This window comes from Triticum urartu, chromosome 5A (genome assembly GCF_056163025.1).
Source record: "Triticum urartu cultivar PI428250 chromosome 5A, HENAU_Tu73, whole genome shotgun sequence".
NCBI classification, from domain to species: Eukaryota; Viridiplantae; Streptophyta; class Magnoliopsida; order Poales; family Poaceae; genus Triticum; species Triticum urartu.
In genome coordinates this window covers 144,551,309-144,571,811 of record NC_141877.1, presented here as the reverse complement: position 1 = coordinate 144,571,811, position 20,503 = coordinate 144,551,309, and the positions used below count along the sequence as shown (strand labels likewise).

The window sequence follows — 20,503 nt, the reverse complement described above, 5'->3', positions numbered from 1 at the left end:
CCCCTTGCGCCCGCGGCTCCACGGCGACTTTCTCGACACCGGCCACCCCAACTCGACATCGACCACGACATTCGCACGGCTACCTCGACCACGGCTCCACCACCCACGCTCTCGGCTACATCGACAAACGGCACAAAGGGCTACCGCCTGCTTGAGCAACCTCGTTGGTTTCCACTCCAGCCACGACTCCGCGATGCATCGACCGTTACGACTGTGAGGGGTGTGTCCGTCGGCTTGCCTTCGGATTCTTCTCCAGTCTCACCGTCTACGTCGCTATCGTTGTGACTACGGGGGGATGTTGAGTATAATGTTTATTACGAAATACGAGATAGAATATGATGTGTTCCGGCTTGTCTTGTACTCCAAATAGATGATTGTACTCCTATATATATGTCCACGAGGCTCAAGCAATACAACGAACGATTCCACCCATCCCTCTCTTCCTTCTAACAGTTTTGATAGAGCATGGATTGGTTAATTTTTGCTTTCTTTTGCTTGTAACTGTATATAAATATTTTCTTTAATTTAATATACACAGTAGAATAATTGTTCTATGGGTTTCGGTTCAAAAGACATACGAGGGAGAGTACTGAGAGAAGATGAACTTCTCCTTTATATTGCGAAGGTCGAGCAGTTTTGTAGGGCGTCTTAGTAAGCTGGAGTTCGGTTTTTTTACCAACTCTTTCATTATCTGGATTTTCTTGGAAATTTGGGATCTATGTAACGGGCAGGTTCAATGAAAACCAGTAAATTCATTTTTTGCCAATACACGAGATTGCATGTCATTTCATTGATAAAAAAGGTAGAAGTATAAGGACGCGGGCCGTACACAGCGTACGCTACTAGGCGCAGTTACAGCCGCATGTGAGCAGAAGAGAAAAGAGGTTGCCCAGCCCCAGATAACAAAGGGTCAGGTTACACAGATTAAAAAAAGGTCAGGTTACAGAGATAATCATGCATCATGTTTACTCCGTCAAAGGTCCCATCTTAGCCTTAATCTCCCAAAATCACCATGCTACTTTGGAGTAGCACTTATGCAATCAGTAGCCAAATGTACTGAAGGCAAGTTCAGATCAGAAGCGAGAGAAAGTCCTTGGCCGAGTGCCATCGTCTTCAGATCACAAGTGTCGAGTCTAATTCACTGGGCTTGGCTGCCTCAATCAGTAGCCGGGTTCTGTCTCGGCCTCTTGGCTGGCTCTGACCTATCACCACATGTCGCCGGTGCCTCGGCTTTTGCCCGGTCAAGGGCACGTTGCTCCTCGACGGAGGTGATCGCAAAGCGGCACACTGGGCAGCGACGGTTAAAGCGAAGCCAGTCGAAGATGCAGCGCTGATGGAAGGAGTGGTAGCAGGGCATCCTCCTCAGCTTCTTTCCGCCTTCCAGGAAATCCTCAAGGCACACCCCGCAGGTTTGTTCCCTTGTCTCGCCGACTGACGGAATAAACAGATCTAACATGGCTGGCCCGGAGGCCCGGTCCCTATGTCTTCTTTCATATTCCATGCTTTCCCTCTCACGCAATTCTGCAGCCAGTTCCTGGCGCAGTTCTTCTCGATCTCTTGTCCTTTCCCTCAGAAACTCGTCAATTTGTTCCTGGCTCCACCGCCACCTTCTTCTCGTTTCAATCATAGCCTCATCTTCGAGACGATCTTGATCCACAGAATCCATGGCTAGACTTGTCTAGTTTAGTTCTCGACTTCAGGAGAGGGAGCAAATTCCACCAAGATGCTAGAAAAGCCGATATATATAGGTGTCTCCTGCCCAACTGTGATAGGATTCGAATATATCAAAAGCTTGAGGTGGGGCATGTGTCCGTCTTCCAGTGCAAATCGGATTGGATTACTAACACGCACGCGTGTTGGGAGGCTTTTTGCATATCCGCGTGCGATACAATTCGATCGGCCTGCAGGCTAATTCCAATCCGACTCTTTAACAGAGGGTATTGAATCCGTTGCATGTGCGTGAAGATCCACTTGATATCCTGAAATTTCCTGTCGATGAAAGACGGATGTAGATCCAATCCTGTAACAACCTGGAGGAGAGGGGAATCTAGATCGTACGAAGGGAGAAGGTGATCCGCACACAGAAGCAGATCTTTCATTTTTGGATAAATAATACTCCGAAGGGAAATAGTACTATTATTAGACCAGACGAGAAGGTTTGATTTTTTCTTTTTAGGATTTTGGAAGGTCTGTCGAACGTTTCCCCCCCCCCCCCCCCCCCCCCCTTTCTGCCATGCATGTGGCTGTTAATGTTTTTCGTCTTGTAGTGTATGTGGCTGTTAGGTGTTCACACTGATTACTCCATTCCGAACTTAACAGATCCACGCATATTCATTTCGGTTTTAAATTTTAAAAAGTCGTATCTTTCAAATCATGCATCGGAATTCAGATTCGTTTTCACTGTTGGAACCCTTACAACGAGATCTTTAAAACTAGATCTCGCATGAGTATGTTTTGACGAAGTTTTTTTGATGCCAACTTTGGTGCTATATGATGCAACTTTAGTACTGTATTGTGCAACTTTAGTACGACATCGTGCAACTTTTTGTAAAACCAGTTTTTAGATCTGCATGATTCAACTTCGTATGAGATTGCAATCTAGCAACCATGACAACTTTAATGTTTAGTTGGCAGGACTATTGGCATACACATATGCTCATTTGGCGCGACAATGTAGTCTAGTTGCACACACATTGATATTTAGTTGACAAGACTAGTTACACACATGTACTCAGTAAGCGCGGCAATGTAGTCTAGTTGCACACATATTGATGTTTAGTTGGTAGGATTATTGATACACATATGCTCATTTGGCGCGACAATGTAATCTAGTTGCAGACACATTGATGTTTAGTTGGCAGGACTATTGGCACACACATATGCTCAGTTGGCGTGACATTATAGTCCAGTTGCACACACATTGATGTTTAGTTGGCAGGAAGACTAGTTCGTCGAAATATCGCCATGCGGGATCTATTTTTGAAGAACACGTCGCGAGGGTTTCAACGATGAAAACGGATCTGAATTTCGACACGCGGTATAGAAGATATGGCTTTTATAATTTTAAAACCAAAAATTAATGCACTAGAGACGAACATCAGGACAAACATCCATCACGTAAGAAAAGACCATATAGAATGATTAATTAGCAATGTCTTTTTTAGTATTTTTAAATTACAGTAATTTTGCTCTTTTTAATATACGGCAATGACTAAACGTCTGACTAGGGGCCGGCCGCTGGCGAGCGGCACCGAGCGCCCGGCCGCCGGCTAGACCGGTCCAAATTTAAAAGGAATATAAAACAGACATTGAGTAAAAAAACAGATTAAACAGAAACGCTTGCTATAAGAAAAATAAAGAACAAAGAACAAAGAGATATCCTACAAAAACAGGTGGCATGACAAAAAGTAATGACATTTTTGCCATGGCGAAATATTTATTGGTGGCATGGCAAAAGTAATGACATTTTTGCCATGGAAAAAATTGTGTTGGTTACATGTCAAAAAATTGGATTCAATACATTGCAAATGGGTGGTTGAGTTGGTTAGGTGGACAGTGGTATCCCTAACCCACCAGGGTTCAAATCCTGGTGCTCGCAGTACTTCGTAAATCTCAAGATGATATGCCGGCTCAGTCTCTCGGAGGTGCTCATAGGGGTAGGGTGTGCGTGCGTGCGTTCATAGGGGTGAGTGTATGCGCGTGTATATGAGCGCTTGTGTCTGTACTGATGCCAAAAAAATGGGTTTAAAAAGATTTTTGCCATGACAAAAAGCATTAACTAATTATGAATTGTAATGATATTTGTCATGTGCAAACATCTTTAAAATTTGCCATGGGGTGAAAACCTAAAGTAGCGCACAATTTGCCATGACAAATATCAACATGGATTGGTTGTATGTCAATACGAAGAATTGCTTAATAATTCTGATGAACTCTTGTAGACCATGGCAATACAAACATGTTTTGGATTTAACACCAAAAAAAAAAACCTTAAAGAACATGGCATATTTATTTGCCGTGGGAACAAAAACATGACAAGTTGTGATCACAAAAAACCAATTTGACATGGCAGAAATGCCGAGACATGAGATTTTGCCATTGGAAAAAATTGGAGACATGGCAAAGTTGATGGCATGGCAAAATTTAGGGATCCTTAGCAATTTTGACAAAATTGCTGCTAAATGTACGGGAGCAGAAAGGTACCGGAGGTTCTTGGCGGGTTCCGGCGCGAGTTGGTGGGGACTAATTTTTACCGAATTTAGTTGTCCAAATTATTTAAAAAAAACTTCTCTTGATTAAATTTGTACCAAATTTAGTTGCCTTGCCAGAAACCACAAGCATGATTTCTCGAAAATGAATTTGCCATCTGAAAAAATGACTACAAGTAGTATATAGCATTGGAAAAAAACTCATCAATAAGACTGTAACCTGGTGCACTTGCAGTCAGTCACCACCACCAATGGGGCATTCTGAAACAAAAATGCTCCAGTGCAGCTGTGGTTCCGATTGAGGTGTGCCCTATAGACTATAGTCTTACATATAAGTCAAACAAACTAACAAGGGTTCAGCAGCATCTCACTCCCTCAGATACAGCAACAATTGAAACGCAGAAAGGTAATCAACCGGACAAGCCAATGATACACTCTGAACCCGAGAACAGCATAGGAAGTATACAAATTGCGGGGCACGGCAGGGGGAGTGAACAGGGGCGCACCTGCCCACGACGTGAGGACGGAGGCGATGGAGGTGCCGACGGTGAAGACCATGCGGCACTGCAAAGGCGGCGGCGGCCTAGTGGGACAAGGCGCGGGCAGCGAGCCGCAGTGGGGTCGGCGTGGCTCGTGGCCGCCTTCGCCGTCGCCTGGGCACTCCCCTTCTCGCCTTCCACCTCTGGTCCTGCGCCTCCCCCGAGTATTTCCTCTTGCTTCACCGTCCGTTTTCCGCCCTGCTCAGTGCGGGAGATCGCGCCGCCCCGGAGGAGGAGGTCGCCCCGGCGGCGTCGGAGGAGCGTCCGCAAGGTCGAGGAGGAGCGGAGTGCGGAGCTGCGGGAGCAGAGTACGCCGGAGGGCGGGACGATACCGAAAGCAGGAGGAATGGCGGAGCTCGCGCGAGCCGGGGCAGGGTGCCTCACCGCAGGAAGAAGAAAAGTGAGGGGAAAGGAAGAGGAGTGGGGTGAGCGCTGTGAGGAGGAAGGTGTTAAAGTTAATTCTCTAATTAGGGGGGAAATCTCCATTTGCCCAACCGTCGTTGCGGTTTGTCCCGCAACCGACGCCTCCCTTCGATCTCCTGGAACCGACGCCTCCTCGAGAGATCGTCGTGTCTCTTCGGGACATATAAAAGGGGGCTTGTAACCATCGATCAAGGAATTCGATCATTCTGATTCAAAACACGTTATCAGCACGTAGAACAGCCAGCGAGAGCAAAAGGCAACAGAGAAAAGAAAGGAAGCACTCGCCGCCGGTGAGATGACAGGCCTCGTCTCCTTCTTCCTCCGCCTGATCCGCGAGGATGGTCGCCGCTACCGCCTCATTGCCCTTCGCCGCCATGGAGTTGGTGGCCACCGCCGTTTCCGTCGTCGGATGCAAGCCATCCGTCGATTCGGCCGCAGCGCCGCTGGACGTGGCGCTCCTGGCCGCCACCGCGCCGCTGGACGCGCCCCCCGCGGTACTCCCCTCGCCCCTGGACGCGCCCACGATGGTGCTCCGTGCGCCCGTGGCCAGGTGCCCATGGGGTTCGACCCCTGGCTAGTGGCCAGCCCGAGCGCCTCCATGGTGCACAGGGTTGCAGCCGCGCCTGCACCGCCCCCTGGATCTCCGCCTCCACCACCTCCTTCGCCGGCCGCGTGGCTCGCGCCGTCGACGCCAACGCCCGCCGCCGAGGCCGCCGGCCCGCCCGGATACTGCCCCGCGCCAATGCGCGCCGTCGTGAACGAGGAGGAGGCGCTCGCCTTCGTCTCCGCGCCGACCGATGCCTCCGGAGTCGTCCGCCTTGGAGCAGACATGGAGGACGGTGCCGCCACCGCCACGCCTCAACAGGAGACGGCCGCGGGCTCGAGCAGCCGCACCGAGCAGCGCTTCGGCCGCCTATTCGGGCGCGCCGTCGCAGCCCTCGACCGCCGTCCCGCCCGCCGCGTCGGCTCGTGGGCTCCGGCGAGCCTCGGCCTCGCCAGCGCCGCGCCTCCAAGAGTCCTCCTGGACCCTGTCGTCCTTGCTTCTTCTTCGGACGAGGAGAGCTCGGCGGGGCTGCGCCGGTAACCAATGGAGAAGAAGGGATGCGGCGGCGGCCACTCCTCCCCGCGGCGGCGCTGTGACCAGAGGTGGGGATCGAGCAGTGGTGCGGGGGGTCGGAGTATCCGACCCATATACGTAACCGCTCTCCCCCCTCTGCTTTATACGGTGCGGCGGCGGATGGGCTGGCCAAAGGCCGTGCAAGCCTAGGCCCGGGCGCATACGGGTCCTCGTGGTGGCTACGATTTTTTTCTTTCTCTGTTTCATTGATCATTAGTACTAATTATTGTATTAGTGCAGTTTTAGACTATGTTTAGTGCTGTTTAGTACCTAGTTTGACTGCTACTTACATTCTAGTCCTGTTTTAGATTACATCTGACTAGGACTTGTGTAATTATTAGTGTGTTTATATTATGTAATGTATTGCTAATATAAATAAAGTACCGGATTTCATCTGGGAAGTATGACATGTTCCATGTGTTTACCACATATCAAGTTCTCTTGAACATGTTTTAGCGATCGAGATCATCTTCTCTCGCACACTAAACTTGCAAATTTTTGAATATTTCTCCCTCATTATATTTGGAATCACAAGGTAATGAATTGGGATCTACTGCTCATTTGTAGATTATCCCCTCTTACTGTGAGGTCTACGCTTTGTCATTCTCGACAAGCGATTACCTCCAACGTGTATTCCTTATATCTGAATTGTAGCATACACAAGGTAATGGCGATGTAGCCTATTACTGTGAGATCTAAGTGATCTTCAAAGTGTTATGTTCACACAATTGAGGTTGAGAATTTTTCAAGTTTACACTTGAGTATCAAATTTTTGCATTCTTATTACACAACCATGATGGTTTCTAATTTACCACCCGTAAATTAATTATCTCTGATTCTCCCATGTAGGCGAAGATGACTGCCAAAGAGTTTGAGGAGCTTGCCCTCAATGGCCACAATTACCATACATGGGCTATGGACATCAAGATCAGTCTTGCGTCCCGTGGGATAGCGCGTGCAATACAACCCCCGGAGACTCCTCTCCCGGATGGGGGCCATGCCGCTGACAGAACAGCAGAACTATGCTGCCTTATTCATCATAAGGCACCATATTCATCCAGATCTCAAGTTTGAGTATTTACAGGAGGAATCTCCTAGTACTCTGTTTCTGGCCCTCAAAACGAGGTATGAACAGCAGAAGGCGGTAGTCCTGCCAGAAGCACTCCATGATTGGACTCATCTCCGTCTTCAGGATTTCAAGTCCATCGGTGAGTACAATCATGCTGTTCATAAGATATGTTCCAAACTGCGTTTTTGTGAGAAGGAACCTACTGAGGGGGAGAAGATAGAAAAAACTTTGTCTACTATGCTCCCTTCAGATAGGATCCTCCAACAGCAATATCGTGCTCGTAACTACACTATCTATTCCGAGCTTATTCACATGTTACTTCAGGATGAAAAGCATGATGAGCTACTCGCTAAGAATGGCTCTTAGCGCCCAATTGGGGCACAACCTTTACCTGAAGTCCATCTGAATGTTGCAAATAGACAGAAGTTTAATGGTACCCCTCAGGGTAAACAAACTAATTTCAAGCATAAACGAAAGCGCAATGGGAATAGGAGGTCTAGATACCCAGTCAAGGGAAAAGGCACTTCAAAGCCCAGGTTTGATAAATCCAAGCTTTGCAACAAGTGTGGATGCTCCACGCATTCTATTGAAAAGTGCACAATGCCCAAGCATCTGGTTATGCTGTACCAGCAATCTCAGGGACGCAAAGCACCTCAAGGGAAAAGGTTTGAAGCTAACTTCAACCTTCATCCGGATAGCGCAAAAGGAGCTGGTGGTTCGCACGATGTTCCTCCTGGACCGAACAACGTCGTGGTTCCTTATCTGCCTGAGGCTACTACTGAAATGGAGAACACGTTGATTGAGTACACTGCAAACAATGTGTTTGGCGACTTCGACTAGTCCCTCAATCTCCTTAGTGGTCTACTTAATTATGTCCATTTGTGATGATTGTAATAAGAACATAAGTTTATTGTTGTCTTTATATTGTATCAGCACATTTGATATAATAAAGATTGTATTCTATATATTACGATGAGGTTTTCTTATTGAAAATTCTTTGTTTTATATAGTTTTCTACGGGGACAATCCGATGGAAGAGGAATTATGCCTTGTGGACAGTGGTGCCACAAACTCCATACTGAGGGAGATGAAATATTTCCAAACTCTGAAAAAGACAAATGGAGATATTCTAACTATCGTTGGACGCGATACTGTGATTGTTGGTACTGGACGTGCCATATTCACCCTCCCAAGTGGTACATATGTGACAATTGAGGATGCTTTACTGTATCTCGATTTTGCACGTACCCTGATCAGTTATCGAGATATCCGTAAAAATGGTTTTCATATTGAAACCCATGAAGACAACAAAGAGGAGTATCTACTCTTTACTAAAGATGACGGATATGGCAAAAAGGTACATGAGAAAATTCCTTCTCTATCGTCTGGTTTGTACTATACGTACATCAAACCCGTGGAACATGTTGCATACAAAGTAATTTTTCAGAATGTTAACGCATTCCAAACCTGGCATGATCGCCTAGGCCATCCTGGAATAGGGATGATGAGAAAAATTACTAGCAATTCCATTGGCCATAATTTGCTTGAGTCAAAATTTCCTCAATCCTCTGATTTTGTGTGCACATTTGTGCCACGGGAAAGCTAATTTTGAGTCCCTCACACCTCAAAATACAAGCTGAACCACTTCAGTTCCTTGAACGTATTCAAGGAGACATTTGTGGTCCCATTCAACCATTATCTGGACCTTTCCGGTATTTCATGGTTCTGATTGACGCATCTACACGATGGTCACATGTGTGTCTTCTATCCACACGAAACCATGCATTTGCCAAGATAATGAGGCAAGTCATTAAGTTGCAAGCCCATTATCCTGAAAGTCGAATTAAGTCAATTTGAATGGACAATGCTGCAGAATTCTCCTCACGTGCTTTCAATGATTATTGCATGGCTCTGGGGATTGAAGTTCAGCACTCTGTTCCATATGTCCATACACAAAATGGTTTGGCTGAAGCATTGATTAAGAGGATCAGACTCATTGCAAGACCTTTGTTGACGAATTGCAACTTGCCAACCTCTTGTTGGGGTCACGCTGTTTTACACGCTGCTGACTTGATACTATTGAGGCCAACTACATATCACAGTTCTTCCCCTCTGGAATTGGTACGTTGAAATCCTCCAAGCATTTCCCATCTGTGTAAGTTCGGATGTGCTGCATACATCCCGATCTCACCACCACAGCGGACATCTATGGGCCCACACAGGAAGTTGGGGATCTATGTGGGGTACAGATCGCCGTCGATTATTAAGTACCTGGAACCCCTGACTGGGGATCTGTTCACAGCCCATCACGCTGATTGCATATTTAATGAGGAACATTTTCCGGCATTAGGGGGAGATTTCAAGTACCAGAAAGAATGCCCGGAAATTGATTGGAATGCTCATTCCATTTCATCCTCTGATCCACGTACCCATGAGACCGAACTTCAAGTTTGGAAGATCATTAATTTGCAACATCTTGCAAATAATCTGCCAGATTCATTTACTGATTTGAAAGGTGTTAAAAAAATCCTTAAACCCGGCCAGAAACGCGCCAGAAAGAGTGGAGGTACCAATAAAAACCACTCAACTCCCTATTCCTAAAAGGAGGGGGAGTAGTGCGGCTTCTGACCCGGAGCATGCTTCTAGCAAGCAGCAAAGGAAATCGAGGAGAAAAACCTCGGAGTCAGTGAATGCAGGTCAACTCAACGTTGACAAACACCTGATGGGTAGTATACACCCAGTGGAAGGGCAACCTCCACAACCCAGTTCCAGTATGCACAAACTGACTGGGACATCGGAACATCTAGACTTGATCGTATTGGGAAATCACGAAGAGTCACTAGGGGTGCAGGAAATGTCCATCAACTATGTTGATTCTGGAGAATTATTTGACCGTAAGACTACGACTGTCGACATATATTTTGCTGAAAAGATTGCAGATACCCTTCTCACTGATCATGATCCAAGGTCTATCGTTGAGTGCCAAAAGCACTCCGACTAGCCTAAATGGAAGGATGCAATCCAAGCAGAAATTGCCTCGCTTAACAAAAGAAAGGTATTCACTGAAGCAATACCTACACCTCCCAGTGTTTTCCCTGTGGGATTCAAATGGATTTTTCTCCGGAAACGGAATGAGAACAATGAGGTGGTGAGATATAAAGCAAGGCTCGTAGCACAAGGTTTCACGCAGAAACCCGGCATTGATTTCACTGAAACATATTCTCCAGTAATGAGTGCAACCACTTTCCGATATCTTATATCTTTGGCAGTGCAAAATCATCTATCTATGCAGTTGATGGACGTCGTGACTGCATATCTTTACGGGTCACTAGATTCGGACATATATATGAAGGTTCCTGATGGAATCTCTGTCCCGGATAAAAATGCAAAACGCAACATGTATTGTGTAAAACTGAATAAGTCATTATATGGCTTAAGGCAGTCGGGACGGATGTGGTACAACCGACTCAGTGAGTTCCTTCTTCAGAAAGGTTACTCCAATAGTGCTGATTGCCCATGTGTTTTCATCAAGAAGTCCTCTACATGATTTTGCATCATTTCTGTGTATGTTGATGCTCACAACATCATCGGCAGCACACCAGACATTGATGAAGCACGCAATCACCTAAAGATGGAATTTGAGATGAAGGATTTGGGTAAAACCAAATTTTGCTTAGGTATTCAACTTGAGCATCTTCCCTCAGGAATCATGGTACACCAATCTGCCTATATCCAGAAAATATTGGAGAAATTCAATATGGACAAATCCTATCCATCTAAAACTCCCATGGTGGTTCGATCTCTAGACGTAGAGAAAGATCCGTTCAGACCAAGGGATGATGGAGAAGAGGTGTTGGGACCTGAAGTTTCATACCTTAGTGCTGTTGGAGCGCTTATGTATCTTGCAAATTGCACAAGACCTGATATTGCATTTGCAGTGAATCTACTTGCTAGACATAGCGCAGCTCCCACCAAACGTCATTGGTCTGGAGTGAAGAATATCTTTCGATATCTCCAAGGCACAAAGGATCTTGGCCTATTTTTCCGGTTCCAGAAAAATCAGGACTCTGATGTGATTGGATATGCAGATGCCGGCTATTTGTCTGATCCCCATAATGCCAGATCTCAGACCGGCTTCGTGTTCCTACTTGGTGGCACTGCTATATCATGGAAGTCTTCGAAACAGACTCTGGTGGCAACATCTACCAATCATTCTGAAATAATTTCATTATTTGAAGCAACATGCGAATGTGTGTGGCTTCGCAGAATGATAAACCACATACAATAGTCATGTGGAATGGGTTCGATAAAATCACCTACCATTATCTATGAAGATAATGCGGCATGTGTTGCGCAGATGCAAACAGGATACATCAAGAGTAATATCACCAAGCATATTTCTCCTAAATGGTTTTCCCCCATAATCTTCAGAAAAGCGGGGAAATAAGCATTCTGCAAGTCAAATCATGCGACAACCTTGCTGATTTATTTACCAAGTCTCTACCAAATTCTACATCCCAGAAATGTGTTCATGGAATTGGTATGCGAAGACTTAGGGACTTGCAGGTGTCAGGGGGAGTCTCTTCTTGAGATATCCTCATTTCAATGACATCACATTATGCTATCTTTCTTTGTGAGTATATGTTTTGAGGATCTCATCAAAGATTTTATGAAGAACTTTTGAAGGAGAATCTTTTGAGATGATAGAGCTTCCCGGACAATCGTGACGATGATCTACATGGTCAAGCGTAGATTAGGGGGGGTGTTAAAAATAATTCTGTAATTAGGGGGAAAATCTCCACTTGCCCAACCGTCGTTGCGGTTTGTCCCGCAACCGATGCCTCCCTTCGATCTCCTGGAACCGACGCCTCCTCGAGGGATCGTCGTGTCTCTTCGGGACATATAAAAGGGGGCTTGTAACCATTGATCAAGGAATTCGATCATTCTGATTCAAAACAGAAGGAAAAGTTGTTCGTTCGTTGCGCGAACGTTTCCAAATGATGACCTGGCACCAGGCTCCTGTCCAGACTCGTGCAATTTGATTAGATGGGGCTAAGAGCATTCCTGGAGCCAAGCCAGGAGCAATTACAATAATCTTATGTAAGCAGGCTATAAGACTTGGATCGGTCTAGCCAGCGGCCGGCTGCTCGCTACCCTTCGGAGCGGCCGGCCAAAAACGGGAGGTTTTGGTCCCTAATAATTTATAAATAGTAATAATCACTTTCCTCTATTTTATATACTAAAAAACGCATTTTCATATATTAAAAAATATCATGTAAACAGACAAAAAGCAACCATGAGAACATGTACGAATGCATTTAAATTGATTTTTCAAAAAAAAATTAAAAGTCATAATTTTTAAACCGCGTGTCGAAATTAAGATCCGTTTTCACCGTTGGAACCCTTGCGACGTGCTCTTTGAAACTAGATCTCGCATGGGTATGTTTTGACGAAATTTTGTGTGTGCAACTTAGTCTCCGTTTAGTGCAACTGTTTAGCTGTCGGTATGCAACTAGCTGATAGTCGATGTGCAACCTTTTTCTATAACTGTGGACATGCAGTTTTCACTAATGGCACCACCCCATACTACTCTCTAACACTGAAATGTGCAATTTCGTCTGCTGCCCTGGTGCCCTGGCCAACCGCCAGGTAGTTGCCGCGCATGTGCAGCTTCGCAGTCGGACGTCAGTATTACAAAAGCACAAGTGCGACTATGGCGATGAGAGTGTGCAACTCCACGGCCAGGCATGAGCACCTCCCACAACAATTCGTGTGGGCCTATCCAGACGAGATTGTGTGACTCTGTGGCCATGCATGTGCGACTATGCCGGCAAGAGTGTGCAACTCCACGGTCGGGCGTGAGCACCTCCCACAGCAATTCATGTGTGACTATGCAGATGAGATTGTGCGACTCTATGGCCATGCATGTGCGCTATGCCGACGAGAGTGTGCAACTCCGCGGCCGGGCATGAGCACCTCCCACAGCAATTCACGTGTGACTATGCAGACGAGATTGTGCGATTCTGTGACCATGCATATGCAACTATGCCGACGAGATTGTGAAACTCCGCGGCCAGGCGTGAGCACCTCCCACAACAATTCGTGTGCGCCCATCCGAATGAGATTGTGCAACTCTATGGCCATGCATGTGCAACTATGCCGATGAGAGTGTGCAACCCCGCGGCTGGGTGTGAGCACCTCCCACAACAATTAATGTGCGACCATGCGAACGACATTGTGCAACTCTATGGCCATGCATGTGCGATTATGCTGACGGGAGTGTGCAACTCCGCAGCCGGGTGTGAGCACCTCCCAGAACAATTCATGTGCGACTATGCGGGCCAGATTGTGCAACTCTGTAGCCATGCATGTGCGATTATGCCGACGAGAGTGTGCAACTACGCGGCCGGGCGTGAGTACCTCCTGCGACAATTCATGTGCGACTGTGCGGACGAGATTGTGCAACGTTGTGGCCATGCATGTGCGACTGTGCCGACGAGAGTGTGCAACTCCGCGACCATGCGTGAGCACCTCCCGCAACAATTCATGTGCCACTGTGCAACTCTGTGGTCATGAATGTGCGACTGTGCCGACGAGAGTGTGCAATTTCGTGGCCATGCGTGAACACCTCCCACAACAATTCATGTGCGACTATGCGGACGAGATTGTGCAACTGTGTGGCCATGCATGTGCGACTATGCCGACGAGAGTGTGCGACTCTGCGGCCGGGCGTGAGCACCTCCCACTGCACTTCATGTGCGACTATGCGAACGAGATTGTGCAACTTTGTGGCCGTGCTTGTGCAACTGCGCCGACGAGAGTGTGGGACTCTACGGCCGGGCGTGAACACCTCCCACTGAAATTCATGTGCGACTATGCGGACGTGATTGTGCAACTCAGTGGCCGTGCTTGTGCAACTGCGCCGACGAGAGTGTGCGACTCCACGGCCGGGCGTGAGCACCTCCCACATCATTCACGTGCGACTATGCAGACGAGATTGTGCAACTATGTGGCCATGTATGTGCGACTATGCCGACGAGAGTGTGCAACTCCGCGGCCGGGCGTGAGCACCTCCCACGACAATTCATGTGCGAGTCTGCAGACGAGATTATGCAACTCAGTGGTCATGCTTGTGCAACCTAATGTCCATATTCTAAAAAGTACTGTGTGCAACTACAACTACTCTGGATGCCAACAAATACCGTGACTAACAAAAATAGACCAACTTAAGCAAAAACATAATCTAGCCAACTTAGTATCATCGTGTTGTGCAACTTTTCAGTAATCATATACGCCCTCTTTTAGTCATGCGCCGACTCCTTGTCGTAGACCCCCTCCAAGGCATACACGAACTTCTTCCACCCGTTGTCGACGTCATCGCGGCCCAGCTCATCAGCTCCTTGACTACTATTTGTGCAACTGAGAACTACTATTTGTGCAACTGCAACTACTGCGGATGCCAACTAAAAATGTGACTAGCAAAAATAGATAAACTTAATAAAAAACCCATCCATAAAATCATACCAATAGACATAAAATCTTTAGAACTTCATTTTTTAACAACCTTACGTCACTACCAAAACAACCTTATTTGATTAGTTTGATCTAAAGAACATTTTTGGTTCAATAGTGTCTTATTTGTTCCGTTGTAACCCAATGAATGTTAATGTCCAATTAATAGTCAGAGTAAGAGAAAACACTACCAATATGAGGGGAAAATGTAGGACTAGTCCATGATTCACCACTCCCGCATGACGCCTTTGATGTGGGAATCCACTGATTGGTTAACTTTGAAAAAAGAAAACAGTAGAAAGAGAGGCAATGAGAACATTTACAACTATTTAGCACAGATTGATTTGATATCCATCATACAAACAGAGAAAGCGACTCATCAATTTTCATACATCCATGTACAGGAAGGCAACATTTTCATACATCCCCATATCTAAACTTCTGCTTTTCTCCATAGGATCCATTAGAAATCTATATGCAGCACTGTGCTCATGTGCTAATCTTTAAGTGTTAAAGATTAGGCACACATATGGTGCATTGAATGAAGTGGAACTACTCACAGATCATCATTAGCACATCTTATTACACTGGCAGGCGTGGCTAAAGGAGCCAAGCGGCGGTGACGGCTGAAGGAGGTGAGCCGACCAAGCCCTCGCCGCCAGTGCAGGATGTCGCGGAAACTGGCGTTGAGGACCTGGCAACACATATCGACCTCGGCTTTGTGATCTTCTTCCCCTTGCTCTCCGGTGATGTCTCCGACGCGCGCCATGTGGTGTTGCTTCAGTCAATGGGGTGTGTGCCTCCTGACGACGGATGATCAGCTTCAGCAGCAAGCCCGCGTTGTCGAGTTCCTCACGGGCCGGAGCACGTATTGGGCGGAGACCAACCATCTTGTCCCACTTGCTTGCTGCAGAACACCCGTAGTCAGCCAAGCGTTGTGCTAGCTCGATGTCAACTGGAAGCTATCTTTCCGGCATGCGGGCACGACGGGCTCCATGAGAAGTGCATCATCGAGTGGCTCAAGGTCGTGCATCTGACATGCCATGATTGGAGATTGTCGTGCCGTTGCTAGCCAAATGCGCCTGTTCGATGACTCAATTAGTCATAGGGGCGGACCTACATGAAGCTACCCTGAATCCCTTATACACATTGGGATTTTCTGGCGGTGATTAGCAAGTCTAGCGAGCATTGGTGTAACATCTCAGTGTCATGCTATAGTGACCTCACACTAATGATGCCATGTCATCAAGTTTAACTAAGCCAAATTGTCACTTGATAAAAAATCAAAGCCAAATTCCAATTTAAAATAAAGTCAAAATATTAATTATCCAAGCAGCAAACCAAAAGTGTTCATAATATTGCAAAAAATCCCAAGGCTATTATAAAAATAAAACCAACATTTTTTTAAACTCCAAAAATGCCCCTAGCTATTTTCGAAATGACCTAGTAGCACCCATCCATCACATTTACATTCATACCAAATTTCAAATGGATTCAAATTCCTCAAACTTTTGTGGCAGTGCAGTTTATTGCATAGTATTTCTATGGCTTAGTTCACATTTAACAAAAATCTGAAGGAAATACGCCCTAGAGGCAATAATAAAGTTATTATTTATTTCCTTATATCATGATAAATGTTTATTATTCATGCTAGAATTGTATTAACCGGAAACATAATACATGTGTGAATACATAGACAAAGAGAGTGTCACTAGTATGCCTCTACTTGACTAGCTCGTTGATCAAAGATGGTTATGTTTCCTAACCATAGACATGAGTTGTCATTTGATTAACGAGAACACATCATTAGGAGAATGATGTGATTGACTTGACCCATTCTGTTAGCATAACACTTGATCGTTTAGTTTGTTGCTATTGCTTTCTTCATGACTTATACATGTTCCTATGACTATGAGATTATGCAACTCCCGTTTATCAGAGGAACACTTTGTGTGCTACCAAACATCACAACGTAACTGGGTGATTATAAAGGTGCTCTACAGGTGTCTCCGAAGGTACTTGTTGGGTTGGCGTATTTCGAGATTAGGATTTGCCACTCCGATTGTCGGAGAGGTACCTCTGGGCCCTCTCGGTAATGCACATCACCTAAAGCCTTGCAAGCATTGCAACTAATGAGTTAGTTGCGAGATGATGTATTACGGAACGAGTAAAGAGACTTGCCGGTAACGAGATTGAACTAGGTATTGAGATACCGATGATCGAATCTCAGGCAAGTAACATACCATGACAAAGGGAACAACATATGTTGTTATGCGGTTTGACCGATACAGATCTTCGTAGAATATGTGGGAGCCAATATGAGCATCTAGGTTCCGCTATTGGTTATTGACCAGAGACGTGTCTCGGTCATGTCTACATTGTTCTCGAACCCGTAGGGTCCGCACGCTTAAGGTTTCGATGACAGTTATATTATGAGTTTATGAGTTTTGATGTACCGAAGGATTTCAGAGTCCCGGTTGAGATCAGGGACATGACGAGGAGTCTCGAAATGGTCGAGACGTAAAAATCGATATATTGGACGACTATATTCGGACATCGGAAAGGTTCCGAGTGATTCGGGTATTTTTCGGAGTACCGGAGAGTTACTAGAATTCGCCGGGGAGTATATGGGCCTTATTGGGCCATACGGGAATAGAGGAGAGAGGCCAAAAGGAAGGAGGCGCGCGCCCCGCCTCTGGTCCAAATTGGCAAGGGGTGCAGCCCACTTTTCCTTGTTCCTCTCCCCCTCTTTCCTTCTCTCCTACTCCAACAAGTGAAGGAGGAGTCCTACTCCCGGTGGGAGTAGGACTCCCCCCTTGGCGCGCCCTCCTCCTAGGCCGGCCGCCTCCCCCCTTGCTCCTTTATATACGAGAGCAGGGGGGCACCCCAAAGACACAATAGTTGATCATTGATCTCTTAGCCGTGTGCGGTGCCCCCCTCCACCATAGTCCTCGATAATATTGTAGTGGTGTTTAGGCGAAGCCCTGCGACAGTAGAACATCAAGATCGTCACCACGCCGTTGTGCTGACGGAACTCTTCCCCGATATTCCGCTGGATCGGAGTCCGGGGATCGTCATCGAGCTGAACGTGTGCTAGAACTCGGAGGTGCCGTAGTTTCGGTGCTTGATCGGTCGGGCCGTGAAGACGTACGGCTACATCAACCGCGTTGTGCTAACGCTTCCGCTTTCGGTCTACGAGGGTACGTGGACAACACTCTCCCCTCTCGTTGCTATTCATCACCATGATCTTGCGTGTGCGTAGGAATTTTTTTGAAATTACTACGTTCCCCAACAGTGGCATCCGAGCTTAGGTTTTATGCGTTGATGTTGTGCACGAGTAGAACACAAGTGAGTTGTGGGCGATATAAGTCATACTGCTTACCAGCATGTCATACTTTGGTTCGGCGGTATTGTTGGATGAAGCGGCTCAGACCGACATTACGCGTACGCTTACGCGAGACTGGTTCTACCGACGTGCTTTGCACACAGGTGGCTGGCGGGTGTCAGTTTCTCCAACTTTAGTTGAACCGAGTGTGGCTACGCCCGGTCCTTGCGAAGGTTAAAACATCACCAACTTGACAAACTATCATTGTGGTTTTGATGCGTAGGTAAGAACGGTTCTAGCTCAGCCCGTAGCAGCCACGTAAAACTTGCAACAACAAAGTAGAGGACGTCTAACTTGTTTTTGCAGGGCATGTTGTGATGTGATATGGTCAAGACATGATGCTACGATGATCATGTTTTGTAACCGAGTTATCGGCAATTGGCAGGAGCCATATGGTTGTCGCTTTATTGTATGCAATGCAGTTGCGCTGTAATGCTTTACTTTATCACTAAGCGGTAGCGATAGTCGTGGAAGTATAAGATTGGCGAGACGACAATGATGCTACGATGGTGATCAAGGTGTCGCGCCGATGACGATGGTAATCATGACGGTGCTTCGGAGATGGAGATCACAAGCACAAGATGATGATGGCCATATCATATCACTTATATTGATTGCATGTGATGTTTATCTTTTGTGCATTTTATCTTGCTTTGTTTGACGGTAGCATTATAAGATGATCTATCACTAAATTTCAAGATAAAAGTGTTCTCCCTGAGTATGCACCGTTGCCAAAGTTCGTCATGCCCAAACACCACGTGATGATCGGTTGTGATAAGCTCTATGTCCATCTACAATGGGTGCAAGCCAGTTTTGCACACGCAGAATACTCAGGTTAAACTTGACGAGCCTAGCATATGCAGATATGGCCTCGGAACACTGAGACCGAAAGGTCGAGCGTGAATCATATAGTAGATATGACCAACATAATGATGTTCACCATTGAAAGCTATTCCATTTCACGTGATGATCGGTTATGGTTTAGTTGATTTGGATCACGTGATCACTTAGAGGATTAGAGGGATGTCTATCTAAGTGGGAGTTCTTAAGTAATATGATTAATTGAACTTTAATTTATCATGAACTTAGTCCTAGTAGTATTAGCATATCTATGTTGTAGATCAATAGCTCGTGCTTAGCTCCCCTGTTTTATTTTTGATATGTTCCTAGAGAAAATTAAGTTGAAAGATGTTAGTAGCAATGATGCATATTGGATCCGTGATCTGAGGATTATCCTCATTGCTGCACAGAAGAATTATGTCCTTAATGCTTCGCTAGGTGACAGACCTATTGCAGGAGCAGATGCAGACATTATGAACGTTTGGCTAGCTCAATATGATGACTACTTGATAGTTTAGTGCACCATGCTTAACGGCTTAGAATCGGGGCTTCAAAGACGTTTTGAACGCCATGGAGCATATAAGATGTTCCAAGAGTTGAAATTGGTATTTCATACTCATGCCCGTGTTGAGAGGTATGAGACCTCTGACAATACTTTGCCTACAAGATGGAGGAGAATAGCTCAACCAGTGAGCATGTGCTCAGATTGTCTGAGTACTACAATTGCTTGAATCAAGTGGGAGTTAATCTTCCAGATAAGAGAGTAATTGACAAAGTTCTTTAGTCACTATCACCGAGTTACTAGAACTTAGTGATGAACTATAATATGCAAGGGATGACAAAAGTAATTCCCAAGCTCTTCGTGATGCTGAAATCGACGAAGGTAGAAATCAAGAAAAGCATCAAGTGTTGATGGTTGACAAAGACCACTAGTTTCAAAAAGGGCAAAGGGAAGAAAGGGAACTTCAAGAAGAACGGCAAGCAAGTTGTTGCTCAAGTGAAAAACCCAAGTCTGGACCGAAGCCTGAAACTGAGTGCTTCTACTGCAAAGGGACTGGTCATTGGAAGCGGAACTACCCCAAGTATTTGGCGGATAAGAAGGACGGCAAAGTGAACAAAGGTATATTTGATATACATATTATTGATGTGTATTTTACTAGTGTTCGTAACAACCCCTCAGTATTTGATACTGGTTCAGTTGCTAAGAGTAGTAACTCGAAACGGGAGTTGCAGAATGAACAGAGACTAGTTAAGGGTGAAGTGATGATGTGTGTTGGAAGTGGTTCCAAGATTGATATGATCATCATCGCACACTCCCTATACTTTCGGGATTAGTATTGAACCTAAATAAGTGTTATTTGGTGTTTGCATTGAGCATGAATATGATTTGATCATGTTTATTGCAATACG

The 20,503-nt window shown here is 46.0% G+C and overlaps 2 protein-coding genes and 1 pseudogene across 2 annotated transcripts; all 3 read left to right on the top strand.

Moving 5' to 3' along the window:
• The first annotated feature begins 1,333 nt into the window (after positions 1-1,333).
• LOC125508455 (uncharacterized) lies at positions 1,334-5,351 on the top strand. The gene is made up of 2 exons (XM_087525690.1): positions 1,334-1,409; positions 4,954-5,351. The coding sequence occupies exons 1-2, from the start codon at positions 1,334-1,336 to the stop codon at positions 5,349-5,351; spliced, it is 474 nt and encodes a 157-aa protein (XP_087381816.1).
• A 114-nt stretch (positions 5,352-5,465) lies between these two features.
• On the top strand, positions 5,466-7,128 carry LOC147970623 (uncharacterized). The gene has a single exon (XM_087525689.1). It carries the CDS (start codon positions 5,466-5,468, stop codon positions 6,252-6,254), a length of 789 nt encoding a protein of 262 aa, XP_087381815.1. The 3' UTR covers positions 6,255-7,128.
• Positions 7,129-7,140: 12 nt separating this feature from the next.
• On the top strand, positions 7,141-8,325 carry LOC147970622 (uncharacterized; annotated as a pseudogene).
• The last annotated feature ends 12,178 nt before the right edge of the window (positions 8,326-20,503 follow it).

Bases quoted from the DNA above. Each gene is read 5' to 3' on its own strand.
- LOC125508455 (XM_087525690.1), top strand. From the start codon at position 1,334: ATGGAAGGAGTGGTAGCAGGGCATCCTCCTCAGCTTCTTTCCGCCTTC. The intron at 1,410-4,953 runs GTTTGTTCCCTT...CGCCCTGCTCAG, and splicing joins CCTCAAGGCACACCCCGCAG to TGCGGGAGATCGCGCCGCCC.
- LOC147970623 (XM_087525689.1), top strand. From the start codon at position 5,466: ATGACAGGCCTCGTCTCCTTCTTCCTCCGCCTGATCCGCGAGGATGGT.